The sequence below is a fragment of the Orcinus orca genome, chromosome 1, assembly GCF_937001465.1.
Source record: "Orcinus orca chromosome 1, mOrcOrc1.1, whole genome shotgun sequence".
NCBI lineage: Eukaryota > Metazoa > Chordata > Mammalia > Artiodactyla > Delphinidae > Orcinus > Orcinus orca.
This window is the reverse complement of record NC_064559.1, coordinates 103,398,047-103,416,270: the sequence shown is the minus strand read 5'-3', so window position 1 is coordinate 103,416,270 and position 18,224 is coordinate 103,398,047. Positions and strand designations below refer to the sequence as shown.

Sequence of the window (18,224 nt, the reverse complement as noted above, 5' to 3'; positions counted from 1 at the left end):
GAGTCTCATACTTCAGTCTCATAGAGTGAAGTAAGAAAGAGAAAAACAAATACCGTATGCTAACACATATATATATATATGGAATTCAAAAAAAAAAGAATGGTACTGATGAACCTAGTGACAGGGCAGGAATAAAGATGTAGACATAGAGAATGGACTTGAGGACACAGGGCGGAGGGGGAAGCTGGGGCGAAGTGAGATTAGCATCGACATATATACACTACTGAATGTAAAATAGTTATGGGAAGCAGCAGCATAGCACAGGGAGATCAGTTCAGTGCTTTGAGATGACCTAGAAATGTGGGATAGGGAGGATGGGAGGGAGGCTCAAGAGGGAGGGGATATGGGGATATATGTATGCATATGACTGATTCACTTTGTTGTACAACAGAAACTAACAGTATTATGAAGCAGTTATCCTCCAATAAAGGTCTATTAAAAAAACAACAACGGTTTGGCTCTTTTGGAAGCCATTCCTACCTGCATTAAAGTATTACTGAACTGTCAGGCATCCTATTTATAGTTCTGTTCCCTTTGACTTCACATTTAAGTGGAAAGAGGTGGGTGGTGAGAGGCTATTTGATGTTACTCTTCTCACCTTATAAGAAACTGAAATTTTAGGATTGAAATTGTCACAAAGGCCTCTCAAGTTGTAGGGTTCTTTCTACCCTAGGAAATGTTTTTCTAGACTTGCGATCACTCAAGTCATCATCATTGAGGAAATCCAGTCATAGTCTTTCTGTGTGTTATCAAAGACCTAGTCTACTCTTCCCTGGAAAAAGACATTGGGGAATACTAATTCACCAATGCCACTAAGCTAGCTTTACTCCCTTCCTTCCTTCCTTGTGTGAGGAACTCAGACTGATTTTTAACACCAGTAGGGTTGTAGACTTGCTTTTTAAGCAAAGGAATGATGATGTTCTTGAGAAATTTGGGAAGTTTAGTTTGAGAAGTAAGTATATAAGACCAGGTTGACTGAATAAGACTTTCTTGAGACTGCCTGCCCTTAAGAGAATGTGTGGTCTTGTCTGAGGGGAAGACTGTTTTCCTTTTAATGCTTTTGTACTTAAGAAGGAATACTTGGTAATATGTGTGATTCATTACAATCAGTTATAAATTTGAGCGATAATTATAAGAAGAAAACTCATTGATCAGGATCATACTCATCCCTGGACACTATTTGATAGTGGTTAGAGGCTTTGCTTTCAAGTAGGGGAGGGATCATAGGAGGAGAGTTGTGAGAGAGGAGTTTTTAAATTATTGTTGCATTTAATTTATACTTCCTAAATCACAGAAGCATGGAAAAGATTCTTCCTGAGATTGAAGGAAGGGCTTTGGTGTATACATTCTCAGTGACTAAGTCTTTATTGATTTATTTATTAAATTGAAGTATCGTTGATTTACCATATTGTGCTAATTACTGCTGCACAGCAAAGTGATTCAGTTATACATAAATATACGTTTTTTTGTATTCTTTTCCATTATGGTTTATCATAGGATATTGAATATAGTTCTCTGTGCTGTACAGTAGGACCTTGTTGTTTATCCATTCTGTGTATAAAAGCTTACATCTGCTAACACCCACCTCCCACTCTATCCCTCCCCCAACCCCCTCCCCCTTGGCAACCACCAGTCTGTTCTCTATGCTCAGTGACTAAGTCTTGATTACATGAGTAGATGACCTATTTTGTGCACATTTAAATTTTTGAATGATTTTTGCTAAGCCAGTAAATGTGATTTGGGGCTAATTTTCCCATCTCTGCATAATTTGATATGTTCTGAGAATACAAAGTAACTTAGATTATTTGATGTTTTTGGATTATGCATCCCACCACTTTCCTTTATGAGGACACATATTTAAGAATTACACATACATACATTCATTTCTTCATCAAATATTTACTGAGTGCCTACTGTGTGCCAGGCCCTGTTCTAGAAGTTTGGCATGCATCTGTGAACAGTAGACAGAAATCTCTACCTATTTCTTTTTTATTTTTAAAATATTTATTTATTTATTTAGTCTGTGCTGGGTCTTAGTTGTGGCACGTGGGATCTTTGTTGTGGCATGCGGGATCTTTTAAGTTGTGGCATGCGGGATCTGTAAGTTGCGGCATGCAGGCTCATAGTTGCGGCATGTGGGCTTCTTAGTTATGGTGTGTGGACTCCTTAGTTGTGGCGTGCGGACTCCTTATTTGTGGCATGCGGACTCTTAGTCATGGCATGTGAACTCTCAGTTGTGGCATGCATGCAGGATCTAGTTCCCCGACCAGGGATTGAATCCAGGGCCCCTGCATTGGGAGCTCAGAGTCTTACCCACTGGACCACCAGGGAAGTCCCTCTACCTATTTCTTTATGAGGATTATTAACTGTTTATATGAGGAGGTCCTTAGAGTACATTTATTCTTCAACTTTTTGTTAACCCTGTTTTAATGATGGAAGGGAGAAGAACAAAACTAGGGATATCTGACTTCAGGAAAGGAGTTTTTGCAAAAATGATCTATTTGGTAACAAAAATGTCACTATTGCTTACATCAGTTTTAGATCTTGTCTTTGGAAGTGTGGTTCACACACAAATATTAGTCACATTGCTTTATAATCAATTCTAATTTTTTACATCTCTCTCCAAATTTGCCTGCTTGTTCATTCACTTTACTTACCACATTGGCTTTGAATGATCTTTCACTTTCTGAAAATAAAATCTACCCTTAAAATCTGGTAATTGCCTCTGAAGATATTTAAAACAATGTGTTGGAGGTAATTGTAATATCAAAAATAAGATCATGGGCCCCCTGAAGGCAGTAGCCCTCTTTTGTACATATAATTTCAGGCATCTTTATTAAAAGTAAATCTTGTTTTACAGTGACCTTGAACATATATTCTCTGTTAAGTGTGTATCAGAATATACCTAACCGGTATCAATCTGAGCCTGACTGTAGGTGATTCTGTGATTTAATTTGCAGTAAGTAGGCTTTTTTTTGTTCTTCACCCTCACCAGGTATACAATGTTTACATGGCAGGGAGGCAGTTGTGTTCTAAGCGGTACCGGGAGTTTGCCATCCTACACCAGAACCTGAAGAGAGAGTTTGCCAACTTTACATTTCCCCGACTTCCAGGGAAGTGGCCATTCTCTTTATCAGAACAGCAATTAGATGCCCGACGTCGGGGGTTGGAAGAATATCTAGAAAAAGGTAAGCCAGCCTATTAAACTCTACTATCTTGAGTAAAAATAGGGTCTAGGTATATATTGCAGCTCCTAAACTGCATAGCTAAGTTTCCTGAAACTCAACAGTGAAAGTAAATCAGGTTTTTGACTTAGGTGTTGAATGATCTGAGCTTTGAAGCCAAGAGTAAAATGTTCAGTACAGCAATTAATAGCCTATTTTATTGACTCGCCAAACACTTAACAACAACAGAAAAATGCATAATTATTTTTTGATGCATTAAGGACCTTTATTTATTTGTAGCGTTATATTTTTGCACACAGCAAACATATACAGACTCAGCAACATGCTAAATTGATTTGGGAACTAGATGGGCAGTATTTAAGACATTTTTATGAAAGTGATTTTGGTTCACTGGCATGTCCTACTTGAAAATTCCTTATTCCTCTTACACGTGTCCATGGATAGGTTTGATGAGTTGTAGGTAAGCTAATGTTCCCTTTTTCTAAGTAGGTTATAGGTAGAAATATTAAAACTTATTTGTTATCTCAGGACCTCCAAACAATACATTAGGAGTCTTTGGATGTGGATGCTGAAAAGTTTGTCTAGAAAGGCAGGGAGAAATGACACAGATCTCCTGAATAAGATGGTTCAGTTTGTGGCTCAGAGAAGAGACCTTGTTTTGCTACGTTATAGTTACATAATTTGCTAGGCATGCAATAGGCTTTTCTTTAAAATACTAATTTAACAGAATAATGGTCTTATGTGGTATTTAATAATTCTGTGTCCTTGTAGAAGAACTAATTGACCTAGTTGAATTTTTTTTAAACTTTGGTAGAGAGCTTTATCCCTGAAGAAAAACCATTTCCCCCATAGAAGGTAGTTAAACTTCATCTATTTTTAGCTTTTCTCTAACATGGAATGGCCTCCTAACACAGCCTTTGGGAAATGAGAAAGAGTACAATTTTTTTTTAATAAAATGAAGTAAAATCAGCAGTGTAATTTATTATCCTCAGGAGAATGTTAGGAAATTAACTCTCTTAGATATAGATGATTACCTACCTACCTGCCTGTTTTCTTTTCCTTCCTTCTCCCTTTCTCTCTCTTTTTTTTAGTTGTAGTTGTTTTGAAGTTAAAGTTAGTGAGGTGAGAAGATGAGAAGATGTGCTCAGCTTAATACTTGATTACCTACCCATTTTTTTCCAAAGTGGCTTTAAATGCTTATGATTCTCTTACTGGCCTGCTCCTAGGCCAAATAGATATTTTTCTTTGTATTTTAATTTTGTGTTTATTCCTAATTGACCTTACCCTTGCTCTATTGTCTAGCTTATTAATAGTTAACAGAAGACAGCAAAGTTAGATTTACTGAACTTTTATTTCTCTTTTACAGGTAACTTCCTTTGTCTATGTTTAATATTTTTAATAAGCTACATCTTTGTACGTCTATTATTCCTCTGTTCTGGTTCATATTTATATAAATGTTTGTTGTGCCGTAAAATATCATGTGTCAGGGATGGCATACTACCTCAGCACTGCCTGCTAATGATGATTTATACTTAAACCTTGATATGTTCTTGACTTTATATTCTTGATTTTAGGGCCTCATGCCAGATTCTGTCTTTGTTTTCTATAGTGTGCTCAATACGAGTCATTGGTGAGAGTGACATCATGCAGGAATTCTTATCAGAATCAGATGAGGTAGGTGAATACCCACTATAGTGACTATTTACCTCTTGGCTCCTTGTGGGGGAAAATAAATTAAAGATATCGATGATGGATTGAATTGCCATAAATTCTCTAAATGACTATTTTTTCAACTTCCTTTTGTTATGTGTCCTGCTTATCCTTCAAGACCTAGTGCTAGGTCCACCTTCTCTTTGAAGCCTCCCCTGATATTCAAGGGATACACATTGATTTTTCATTCCACCAAGAACTTCTGCAGTCAGTACACATAATTATCACCTTGTTGCTATCTCAGTCTCTAATTTTTTTTTTTTTTTTTTTTTTTTTGTGATACGCGGGCCTCTCACTGTTGTGGCCTCTCCCGTTGCGGAGCACAGGCTCCGGATGTGCAGGCTCAGTGGCTGTGTCTCACGGGCCTAGCCGCTCCGCGGCATGTGGGATCTTCCCGGACCGGGGCACGAACCCGTGTCCCCTGCATCGGCAGGCGGACTCTCAACCACTGCGCCACCAGGGAAGCCCTCTAATTTTTTATACATATAGTCAGATGATCCCTTTATAATTTTACTTTACTAGATCATGAGCTACCTGTAGGTAAGAGCTAAATCTTTTTTTTTCAGCTTTTTGAATATAATTGTCAAATATGAATTGTATATATTAAGGTGTACAACTTGATGTTTTGATATCTGTATACATTGTGAAATGATCACCATAATCAAGTTAACTAACCTATCCATCATCTCATTACCATTTCCTCCTCCCTTTTCTCTTCTTTCCTTCCTTCCTTTCTTCACTTCAGATCTACCCCCTTAGCAAATTTCAAATATAGAATATAGTATTGTTAACTATGATCACCACGCTGTACATTAGATCTTCAGAACAAGAGCTAAATCTTGAACATCTTTATATTCCCAGTGCCTTACCACAATGTCAGGCATTTTGTAGGTGCTTAATAAATATTAATTAAATAGAAGAATGACTATGTAATGCTGCTGTATTAAATAGTGTGTCATCCACTAATTATTTTATATGTATATGTTTTATTTCCCCAGGTAGATTATAAGTTTCTTACAGACAAGGGCTTTTATAACAAAGTAATGCTTAGGATGGTTTTAGGCAATGAATAGTAGTTTTTTTAAAGTGGTAAATGAAGATGGACTTGTTTCTAAATAGTTGTTTCTCTGTAATAAAAATTACAAGGTCACAAATTTGTTAGAGGAATGTGTTAATTTTCAAAAGCAGTAAGAGAGAAAGACTTCTTTCGAATTAAGGAGGATAAGAATTGTTTACTCTTTGCTAGAAGAAAATTGGACATCAGACTAACTCAGATTCCTGAGTTTCATCAATTTTTCCTTTCAAAGGTGTCATGATTATTTCAGGGTTCAGAAAGGAACTTAGGATACCTCTTGAGCCAATCTAGCATGCGTAACCATTTAAAACCAGAGAATATTTGTTGAAACTACTGCTTTTGGTTGTTTTCTTTTCTCATTTGTGAGTTCTGAATGTTTGAAAGTAAGCCAAAAATCTTATCTGTGTTTGACCTAGACTGATTCACACAAGTTTTCTGTTTTGAGATATGAACACGTTGGGTTCAACATATTTCTTTCCTCCCTGTTCATCTTAAAGGTTAACTTCTGCTGCAGCCTAAAGTCAGCTTTATGACTTGAAATGTATTGACTTATGTCTTTTTTCCCCTTTTCATTGGAACTCACTTTCTTTCTATCACAAGTTTAGGTTGTTTAGCTAGCATGTTGCAAGGAGAATGAGGATATACTGGGTCATAAATTCTTTTTTTTTTTTTAATTAATTCTTTTTCTGCCTTTTCCCCAGAACTACAATGGTGTGTCTGACGTAGAGCTGAGAGTAGCATTACCAGATGGAACAACAGTTACAGTCAGGGTTAAAAAGAACAGTACTACAGACCAAGTATATCAGGTAAATTAAACTTGAACAAGTAGGCTTGACATTGGTTGGTTTAAAACTAAGAAAGATAGATTAAATGAGTTAATACATATAAGGAGCTTGGAGTATCTGGCATGTAATAAATTTATTAAATGTTAGCTGCTGCTGTTGATGTTATGATTATTAACGTGGAAGTACTTTGTCCTCCTTGAAAGAAAGATACAATAAATATCCCCAGGTTGTAATGGTTGTGATTAGCACCCCCTCTTTTTAATTGTAAAAGACTTTCTAATGTATGTGAAAATAGAATAGTACAGTGAAACTCCATGTACTCATCACTCATATTTAATAATCCTCAAGATTTTGCCACATTTGTGTTATATATCCTTTTTTCCTTTTCCTTTGTTTAAATATTTTAAAGCAAATTCCATGTTTTTTGACCTGTGTATATTTCAGTATACATCTCTAAAAAATATGGATGTTCCTCTTACATAATCACAAAGCCATTATCAAACCTAAAAAATTAACTACTTCCATGGTATTAACTAATAATAAATCCATAGTCAAGTTTTCCCAATTGTCTAAAAATGATTTTTAACAGTTGATTTGTTATAATTTGGATCTAAACAAGGTCCTTATGTCCTTAAAAAACATTTGGTTTTTATGTTTGTTTTAATATAGAGTAGTCTGCCTTCCCTTCCCTTCCCCAACTTTTTTCCCTTATGTTATTGTTTTATTGCAGAAATTGGGTCTGTGTCCTGTGGAATGTCCCACATTCTGAATTTATTTGTTTGCTTCTTTTGTCTATTTGTGTCATTTAATATGCCTTTCTGTCTACTTATATTTTCTATAAATGGAATTTTTCTCTAGAGGCTTGATTAGATTCAGGTTCAGCTTTTTGATGAGAATACTTCATAATCGGTGCTATATACTTCATATTGCTTCTCAACCGGAGGAACACAATATCTGGTTATTTACTTTTAGTGATTAATCAGTAGGTTTACATGGTAATAACCTGATGTCTCCATTGTTAAGTTCTTCACTGATCTTTTATCCAATAAGTGTATCACTGATGATTACTGTCCTAACCAGTGATTTCATTAAGGGTTGCAAAATGCTGATTTTCCAATTTTCTCATTTCTTCACATTTATTAACTAGAATTCTTCTGTAAAGAACTTTCCCTTATCAACTGAGGCTATTTAGTATCCTGAAATACAGTTTATAGGAAAAGGGGGATAAATATTTAATTCTTCCCTTTTATTGCCAGTTTTTGGCATAAAGGATCAATGCCCTAGCTGATTCCAGTGATGTCCAATGAGATAATTATTTTTTTAGTGTCATGTGGCTTTTTAGATACTCAGTATGATTTAATCAAGAACATATATTCTTTTTGGTGCTCACATTGTTCTGTCTTTGGTCAGTGGAATCTCCTTCACGTCTGCTCCTGTATTTTTGTGGTGCAACCCATTTGTTTATGATAGCATCCTTGCTTTTTGGTAGAACAAGATGCTCTGGGCTCATCTTTGTATATTTCCTATACTAGATCTTGAATGAGTCATTTCCCCAAGGAGTCTTTACTTTCAGTGAGGAATGATATTTAAAGATCATGATCCGGGTGCTGGGTATAATTGTTTCTTTTAGGCCTTTTCATTGGTCTTTAATCCTGATTTGATCAAGATTTTCAGGGAGACTAGTGGGTTTCTGGATATTAGTACTTATTTCTCCTTTGTGTCAAACAAAAACTTTACCCCCAAAATATTTACTGTATACCATGGCAAAGGATATGTACAGGATCTGAGGTATTTCAGAAATTATAAAATGGTGGATTGATTGCAAGGAAAACATTAATTTTATATAGCTTATTGATGTTTTGTTTCATTTTCAATACTTCTCTAGCAAGGCCTAACTTTTTCTTTCACTTCTCTCCTCACCCTGTTACTGAGACTTCTAGCTATAAGCCATTTTCCAAACCTTGAGAAGATTTCAGTTTCTATCTAGTGCAGTAGAATGGTAACTTAGAACACTTACAGTCTCCAGTTTCTGCCTCACATCAGGGATGAACCTAGGTCTGATATGTGAGTAGATACAGGAAGAAGGATATCATATTTGGTTTACTGAGACACTAATACTCAATAATTTTCTCTTATTTAATTAACACCTTATTTATACATTTTGGGATTGATCTTGAAAAGGAATTTTGGTACTACTAGTTTGTGTTTTTTGCTTTGTGTTTTCTTGTTGTTATTTGTATGTAATTTCAATTTTCCTTTATTTGCATATGGAGTCTTTCAATTTCTTTTTATTTATCATGTTGGGACCTTAGTTCCTAGAGAGAAGGACTGATACTTGTTTAAAATGTCTCTGTTGTCCCAACATTTTGCTATTTTCACATGGATAAGGATGATGATAATTCTTAGGATATAGAGGTCCCCAGCATGAGACGTGGATCATCTGAAAAGTAAACAAGAATAATTTGTGAAGTATGAGCAAAATTGATAAACAATGTTTTAAGCTCAAGAACCAAAGATATAGATCTTGTATGTTAACAGCCTGTATATTAAATGTAGGCTGAATGTGTGAGACTAGATATTTAAGAATTTATTTTCTTTTTAAAATCTGTCCTTATGTAGCACATTTTTTGTAAGTGCTATTCTAAAAGATCCTCATGATATGAAGTCCTATTTCAGAGAGCAAAGCTGATATTTAAGGAGAGACTGTTATTAGCTTTAATTGGAGGGGAGAAACTCATATTTAGAGATCATAGCTGTTTGGATCAAATAAAGGTATTTTTCTCTTTTATTTCATGCATATGTATTCATACATACAAAAAAGAGTAGCTGTGGACCATGAATTTAGTTTCTATGAAACCAAGATGGCAAAACCCTTCTCTTCTCCCCACTCCTCATGCATATACCTGTCTTTTCCCACAGGACTGTCTGATTTTGTTTTCCTGAAACTAATCTATCCTGTTTACACTTTAGGCTATTGCAGCAAAGGTTGGCATGGACAGTACGACAGTGAATTACTTTGCCTTATTTGAAGTGATCAATCATTCCTTTGGTAAGTGCCAGTAACTAATATTACGTTTTGTTTGAGGATATTTTATCCTAATACTAAGAAACTGAAGCTCCCAAAAGCTGTCAGATTGAAACTGTTTGCCTAGAGGAGAAGATCTTGAAGACAAGGGGCAATCCCACTAATTGGGACTGTTTCTAACAAGCAGACAGGACAAATCCCATTAAGCGTAATCCCACTAAGGCTAGATACCTGATCACCCCTTTTTCCTCTGTTGGCAGTATCAGTTACTTACACCCAGCACTGAATCAGATACTTTCATGAGATTTTTAAAAATCAGAGTTCAAAATTAATATATTCCAATGAAACAGCCTTAAAAAGAGGGGATTTTCTACTTAGCCACAGCTTGTTTTAGCGTACTTTATGGTTTTTGTAGATTTTTAAGAATAGCTTTTTGTTTTCAGGAGTTAGAAAGAAATATGTTGATTAAAAGCCTTTGCTTTTTAAAAAAAATTAATTAGTTTATTTTTGGCTGTGTTGGGTCTTCGTTGCTGCATGCGGGCTTTCTCTAGTTGCGGCGAGTGGGGGCTACTCTTCGTTGCAGTGCGTGGGCTTCTCATTGCGGTGGCTTCTCGTTGTGGAGCACGAGCTCTAGGCGGGCGGGCTTCAGTAGTTGTGGCACGCAGGCTCAGTACTTGTGGCTCTTGGGCTCTAGAGTGCACGCTCAGTAGTTGTGGTGCGCAGGCTCAGTTACTCCGTGGCATGTGGGATCTTCCTGGACCAGGGCTCGAACCCATGTCCCCTGTATTGGCAGGTGGATTCTTAACCACCGCTCCACCAGAGAAGTCCTGCAAACCACTTTTGACACGTTTGATCAGTCACAGCACCTTCTCCATACATTGCACAAATCTTTTTTTGCGTTTCAGTTGCGCTTTTACCTTTCTTGAAATAATAAAGCATGATATGCCGAAAATGTTGCTTTTTTCTTCCATCTTCAATATTAAAATGGCTATACAAAAATTCACCAATTTTGATAAGTTTTTTTAAATGCATGCTGATATGATAGCTGTCACAATACAATCCGTTTCGAATGAAGTTAAAGACAACTAAGCGCTACTGGAGCCATTTTATGGAAAAGACCGAACGAACTTTTTGGCCAACCCGGTGTTTAAGTTTGTGTAAACAGATATCCTCTTCCTAGGAAGTTTTATTGCACTGTGACAGAGATTTTCTCTTATATATTCTTTTATAAAAGCTAGGGATAGTTGCACTGAGACCACAAAGGGGAGGAAGTTGGAAGGCTTGCTTTAAATGACAGATTTCCTACGGTTTATGGGTCTTTTCCACATCATATATGTACAGGGCTAAGGCCAGAAACAACAGATAATATTGACTGATCAGAACTTCCTCATCCCGGAAAGGGAGAGAGTTTGGTAGATTTGAGTCGCCTTGCCATCCCAGGTCAAGGTAGAACAACTTTGATTCCCCCTAAAGCAGCTATCTCCCAATTGTTTATTGTCTTCCCAAATCTCTGCAGTCTAACTAGGCAGATATAAATATTACAGAGGATTGCTAAGGATCCAGGACACTTGGATTCTAATCTTACCTTCTTCTCTAAGCTTTAGTTAACAAATAAAATGGGAAATATTAAATCTGTCTTTTGCTCTGTTATAAAGCCAAGTAAACATCAAGAGAAGAAAACTCCGCCTTTTTAAAGAAAAACAATATAGAAATTAAAAGTGGTAGTGTTTTATACTGCTTGAGCATTGTTAGGAAGAGGAAGTAAGGCTACCCAGAAGTCACTTTTCTTTGGTAAATGTCTTAGACTTGTGGGGGGATGTGGAGAGCCTTTCAGCTCTTAACAATAAAAGCTGTTCATTGAGAACTGCCACATGAGAGACTCTGAATGCACCATAACTGGGTAAGAGGGGGAGGCTTGCTTTAAAGATGTTCAGTGGACATTGCTGTAACTTAACTCAGTTATGGATCAGATTTTTTAACTGACTTTGGAGTAGGTGATGTCTGCAAAGTCAGCATGTTAACTGAAAGGCATGTCATTCAGGTGAAAGATTTCAGTTAGCTTGAGGCTCAGTTGGCCAGTCATATTAGAAGGCGTAGATCTGGCTAGGCAAATTGATATTTTGTGGTCCCAAGGCAGAGCTCCTGGATGGAACTAAGCTGATGTGCTGGTTAATGATAACCTCCATTCTTGCCTGCTTTACACAGTTCATACTAGGGAGATGCCTTGTATATCTTCTCACTCTAGCTTTCTTTGCTTTGTCTTCTCTTTAGTACGTAAGCTGGCACCTAATGAATTTCCTCATAAACTCTACGTCCAGAATTACACATCAGCTGTGCCAGGCACCTGCCTAACCATTCGAAAGTGGCTTTTTACGACAGAAGAAGAAATCCTCTTAAATGACAATGACCTTGCTGTTACCTACTTCTTTCATCAGGTGGGTGAACTGATCTCCCTGGAAAGGCCTGATTTCTTTTTCTGTTTGTATGTAGTGGTCATTTGCCAATACAGTGTGAATCCTTAGGTAAGCTGTTTTGTCTCCTGGATCTTAGTTAAATTTGTAAAATGTTCTGTCCCATTTTGACAAAAGATAAGTTTAAGAAGGTGGGGGGACTTCCCTGGTGGTGCACTGGTTAAGAATCCGCCTGCCAGTGCAGGGGACACGGGTCCGAACCCTGGTCCAAGAAGATCCCACGTGCTGCAGAGCAGCTAAGCCAGTGCACCACAACTACCGAGCCTGTGCTCTAGAGCCCACAAGCCACAGCTACTGAGCCTGTGTGCCACAACTGCTGAAGCCCACACGCCTCGAGCCTGTGCTCTGCAACAAGAGAGGCCATCGTGATGAGAAGCCCTCACACTGCATTGAAGAGTAGCGCCCACTCACTGCAACTAAAGAAAGCCGGTGCACAGCAATGAAGAACCAACGCAGCCAAAAATAAATAAATAAAGCCATTAAAAAAAAAAAGTTTAATAAGGGGATATCCTGGAGTTCAAAATGTATTTATTATTATTTTTTAAAACAATAACAAATGAACATTATGGGGCTATGTTCTTTTTCAAAAAATTTTTCATCACAATTATACATACATAGAGCTTAAAGTATCAAATAGTTCTACACAGGTTATTATGAAAAATATTAGTTATTCCCACTCTTTTCCTCTCATAGGCAACCATTTCATCTCTTTTAGCTTGTTTTTTGTTTTATTTCATCTTTTTAAAAAATTTTATTGAAGTATAGTTTATTCATAATGTGTTAATTTCTGGTGTACAGCAGAGTGATTCAGTTATACATATATATTCTTTTTCATAGTCTTTTCCATTATGGTTTATTACAAGATATTGAATATAGTTCCCTGTGCTACATAGTAGGTTCTTGTTGGTTATCTATTTTATATATAGTAGTGTGTACCTGCTAATCCTAAACTCTTAGTTTATCCCTCCCCCAGCCTGTTTCCCCTTTGGTAACCATGAAGTTTGTTTTTTATGTCTGTGAGTCTGTTTTTTGTTTTGTTTTGTTTTTTGTTTTTTTTAAATTTTCTTTCTTTCTTTATTTATTTATGGCTGTTGTTGGGTCTTCGTTTCTGTGCGAGGGCTTTCTCTAGTTGCGGCAAGCGGGGGCCACTCCTCATCGTGGTGCGCGGGCCTCTCACTATAGCGGCCTCTCTTGTGGAGCACAGGCTCCAGACGCGCAGGCTCAGTAGTTGTGGCTCACCGGGCTAGTTGCTCCGCGGCATGTGGGATCCTCCCAGACCAGGGCTCGAACCCGTGTCCCCTGCATTGGCAGGCAGACTCTCAACCACTGCGCCACCAGGGAAGCCCCTGTTTCTGTTTTGTAAAGAAGTTCATTTGTGTCATATTTTAGATCCCACATATAAATGATATCATATGATATTTGTCTTTCTCTGTCTGACTTCACTCAGTATGATAATCTCTAGCTCCATCCATGTTGCTGCAAGTGGCATTGTTTGATTCTTTTTTATGGTTGAGTAATATTCCATTGTGTGTGTGTGTGTGTGTGTGTGTGTGTGTGTGTGTGAGTGTGTGTATACACACACACGTACCACATCTTCTTTATCCATTCATCTGTCCACGGACATTTAGGTTGCTTCCATGACTTGGCTATTGTAAATAGTGCTGCTATGAACATTGGGGCGCATGTATCTTTTCAAATTAGAGTTTTCTTCAGATGTATGCCCGAGAGTGGGATTGCTGGGTATTATGGTAATTCTATTTTTAGTTTTCTGAGGAACCTCCATACTGTTTTCCATAGTGGCTACCCCAACTTACATTCCCACAAACAGGTATAGGAGGGTTCCCTTTTCTCCACACCCACTCCAGCATTTGTTATTTGTAGATTTTTTTAACGATGGCCATTCTGATTGGTGTTAAGTGGTATCTTATTGTAGTTTTGATTTGTATTTCTCTAATAATTAGCGATGTTGAGCATCTTTCCATGTGCCTATTGGCCATCTGTATGTCTTCTTGGGAGAAATGGCTGTTTAGATCTGCTGCCCATTTTTTGATTGGGTTGTTTATTTTTTTGTTATTGAGTTGTATGAGCTGCTTGTATATTTTGGAAATTAAGCCCTTGTCAGTAGCATGGTTTGCAGATATTTTCTCCCAGTATGTAGGTTGTCTTTTTGTTTTGTTTATGGCTTCCTTTGCTGTGCAAAAGCTTAAAAGTTTGATTAGCTCCCATTTGTTTATTTTTGCTTTTATTTCTATTGCCTTGGGGAGACTGACCTAAGAACACATTGCTGCAATTTATGTCTGAGAATGTTTTGACTGTGTTCTCTTCTAGGAGTTTTATTGTGTCATGTCTTATATTTAAGTCTTTAAGCCATTTTGAGTTTATTTTTGTGCATGGCGTAAGGGAGTGTTCTAGCTTCATTGATTTGCACACGGCTGTCCAGCTATCCCAACACCACTTGCTAAAGAGACTATCTTTTCTCCACTATATATTCTTGCCTCCTTTTCAAAGATTAAGTGACCATAGGTGTGTGGGTTTATTTCTGGGCTCTCTATTCTGTTCCATTGATCCATATATCTGTTTTTGTGCCAGTGCCACACTGTTTTGATTACTGTAGCTTTGTAGTATTGTCCAAAGTCTAGGAAGATTATGCCTCTAGCTTTGTCATTTTTCCTTTTGGATTTCTTTGGCAATTCTGGGTCTTTTATGGTTCCATATAAATTTTAGGATTATTTATTCTAGTTCTGTGAAAAATGTCATGGGTAATTTGATAAGGATCACATTAAATCTGTGGATAGCTTTGGGTAGTATGGCCTTTTTAACAATATTAATTCTTCCAATCCAAGAATATAGGATCTCTATTTCATTTTATATTTACTTCCATACCTCTATTATAATTTGATTATATTACTCCTACTTGATGTTTCCTATTCAAGCAATATTGCTTAATTACCTGCTATTGAAGATGGGACTTTAGCTCCATTTCCTCCCCCACTCCACTACATATTCGTACCTTTTCGTCTGTCCTATCTTCTTACTATAGTCAAATTACAATATTTGTTAGATTAATATTCAGTGTTTATACTGCTGTGACTGTAAATAATGAATTTAGCAGAGCCATATAGAGAATACTATCCTTACTTTTTACTTTCTTTTAAACATTTTGTTTTAAAATTATTTTGAAAATAATTAACCCATTTCATAACACTTTATAAAGTATCCCATTACAATTCTAATTGGGTTTTTGTTAAATTTATAGTTTAACTGAAGAAGAGTCACTATTTTTATTAAATGTGGTATTCCCAACTAAATGTGTGATGTTTCTGTTTTATTCATCTCATTTTTTGTTTCCCCAAATAAAGTTTCTGTTTTATTCATCTCGTTTCCCCAAATAAAGTTCTGTCATTTTATGTTTCACATATGCCCCTTTAAATTATTCCCAAGTATTTTATATTTTTATTACAATTATGAATGGGATATTTTTTCTTTGTATTGTTGGAATGGAGTAATTATTTACCAGGAGTCAGAATATCTGGTTCAAGTACAAGCTCTCCATTGGGTAAATCCTTAACATAGCTTTGCTGAGATCTGTTTTATGATCTATTAAAGGGTAATAGTAGTACCTCACATTTTTTTAATCAGTATCAAAATTTAAACAAAGCAGAGCTTGTGAAATTACTTTTTGAATTATAAAACTGTAAAGCAAAAATAAAATATTTAGGTATATAGAAAGAAAAGCTGTTATTTTTGTAGCAGTATCTCATATGCAACAACTTTTCTGAACTCTTCTGTTTCTTCAAACAATTTTTTAAACAGCTTTATTGAGGTATAATTGACATACAATAAACTGAACATATTTAAAATTTATAATTTAATACTTTTTTTTTACCCCCTTAACCATTTTAAAATGTACAGTTCAGTAGTGTTAAATATATTCACATTATTGTCAGTGGAATCTCAGAAATTTTTCATCTTGCAAAACTAAAACTCTACCCATTAAACAACTCATTTCCCCCTCCCCTACCTCTGGCAACTACCATTCTACACTCTGTGAATTTGACTACTTTAGGTATCTCATGTAAGTAGAATCATACGTTATTTTTCTTTTTGTGACTTGCTTATTTCATTTAGCATAATGTCCTTAAGGCTTTTTCATGTTGTAGCATATGACAGGATTTCCTTCCTTATTAAGGCTGAATAATTATATTTCATTGTACATGTATACCACATTTTGTTTATTCATCTGTGGATGGACATTTAGGTTGCTTCCACCTCTTGGCTGTTATGAATAATGCTGTCATGAACATGGTTATGTAAATATCTCTTCAAACTTCTGCTTTTAATATACCCAGAATTGGGATTGCTGGATCATATGGTAATTCTATTTTTAATTTTTTGAGGAAATCGCCACACTGTTTTCCATAGCAGCTGTACCATTTTACATTCCCAGCAGTGCACAACAGCTCAAATGATTTTTTTGATTGACTAGGTAAACAGTTGTGCCTTTTGGAAAATAATACTAAATTTTTTCCCTCACTTAATTTTAGTTATTTTTTTGTATCGTATGTTGATGTTGGGAATATCTCATGCATCTCGTCAATTCTAAGATGCCATCAGTTGTAAGATGCACTAGTATTTTATGTACTGCCAAGAGAAAAAAGCTACCAATTAAACAACACACGTTGATTATAAGATGCATCCCAATTTTAGGAACAATAAAATGTGAAAAAATGTGCACCTTAGAATTGATGAAATACTGGATAATAATGATAGTAATGTGCCTTTTCCTTAAAAAATTGATAAGGTCAAAATCCATAGTAGGATATATTTAATTTCTGGCTAAGCCTGACAGACTAAACATACTTTTAAACTACTTCTTCCTGAAAGCTCACTAAAGTAACATTAATGGATTTTAAGAGGCATAAACCTGCAAAGAGGAGAGGATGAGACACAGCAGATGAGAACAGTCAACAGTTTTTAGAAAATGAATGTTTGAATGAATCAACATGACTTTGGTTATTGTGGAAGAATTGGTGAGAGGCATGTGGAAGGTTACAAACAAACAGGCAGTTAACCTAAGAGGAAAAAAAAAATGTACAAGAGAGGAAGCCCTGGTACAGTACATGATTTAGTTGTGAACAATGTTTACATGCTTACAATAATCAATACTCATTATTGATTTAATTAATTAATTGATTTTTTTTTTTGGCGGTACGTGGGCCTCTCACTGTTGTGACCTCTCCCATTGCGGAGCACAGGCTCCAGACGTGCAGGCTTAGCGGCCATGGCTCACGGGCCCAGCCGCCCCACGGCATGTGGGATCTTCCCAGACCGGGGCATGAACCCGTGTCCCCTGCATCGGCAGGCGGACTCTCAACCACTGCGCCACCAGGGAAGCCCTTGATTTAATTTTTATTGAGGTGTTGAAGGAAGAAGAAGTGAGAGTGTAGGAGTGGTATAAGAAAGCTAAAACTTATTTATTTATTTTATTATTATTATTATTTTTGGCCGCACTGTGTGACCTGTGGGATCCTAGTTCCCTGACTAGGGATCGAACCCATGCCCTCTGCAGTGGAAGCATGGATTCTCAACCACTGGACCTCCAGGGAAGTCCCTAAAACTTATTATTTTTAACAGCAAGTCAACATTGTCTAAAATTGATAAGTTAAAAAAAAAAATTGATAAGTTAGGAATTAGCAGCATAGGCATGACATTTAGAATTATGAAAGGAATATCACAAAAAACTGTTTACAGTGCTTTAAAGTATCTGTGTAATGAGGCTGTTGAATCAGGAGACTTTTTTTTTTTTTTTTTTGGAGACTTATTTTTATTAGGCACCTCTTAGTAATACACATTTAAAAAAATTATGTATGTCTTTTACCTTAATAAAAAATTTTTAATTAAGGGAAAAGGGAATCTAGTGTGGTAATATTTATGTTTTTCACTCAGGGCTAGTCAAGCAGTATAATCCTGATT

At 36.4% G+C, this 18,224-nt stretch overlaps 1 protein-coding gene across 4 annotated transcripts in view; it reads left to right on the top strand.

The window, feature by feature from the left end:
- SNX27 (sorting nexin 27) overlaps positions 1–18,224 on the top strand; it is an 85,312-nt gene that overhangs the window by 50,706 nt on the left and 16,382 nt on the right. For all 4 annotated transcript variants that reach the window (XM_033415646.2, XM_033415647.2, XM_004285216.4 and 1 more), the window contains 5 exons: positions 2,996–3,188; positions 4,795–4,859; positions 6,672–6,776; positions 9,726–9,804; positions 12,052–12,215. In XM_033415646.2, the coding sequence (XP_033271537.1) occupies positions 2,996–3,188; positions 4,795–4,859; positions 6,672–6,776; positions 9,726–9,804; positions 12,052–12,215 (606 nt within the window). The remainder of the gene's footprint in view (positions 1–2,995; positions 3,189–4,794; positions 4,860–6,671; positions 6,777–9,725; positions 9,805–12,051; positions 12,216–18,224) is intronic.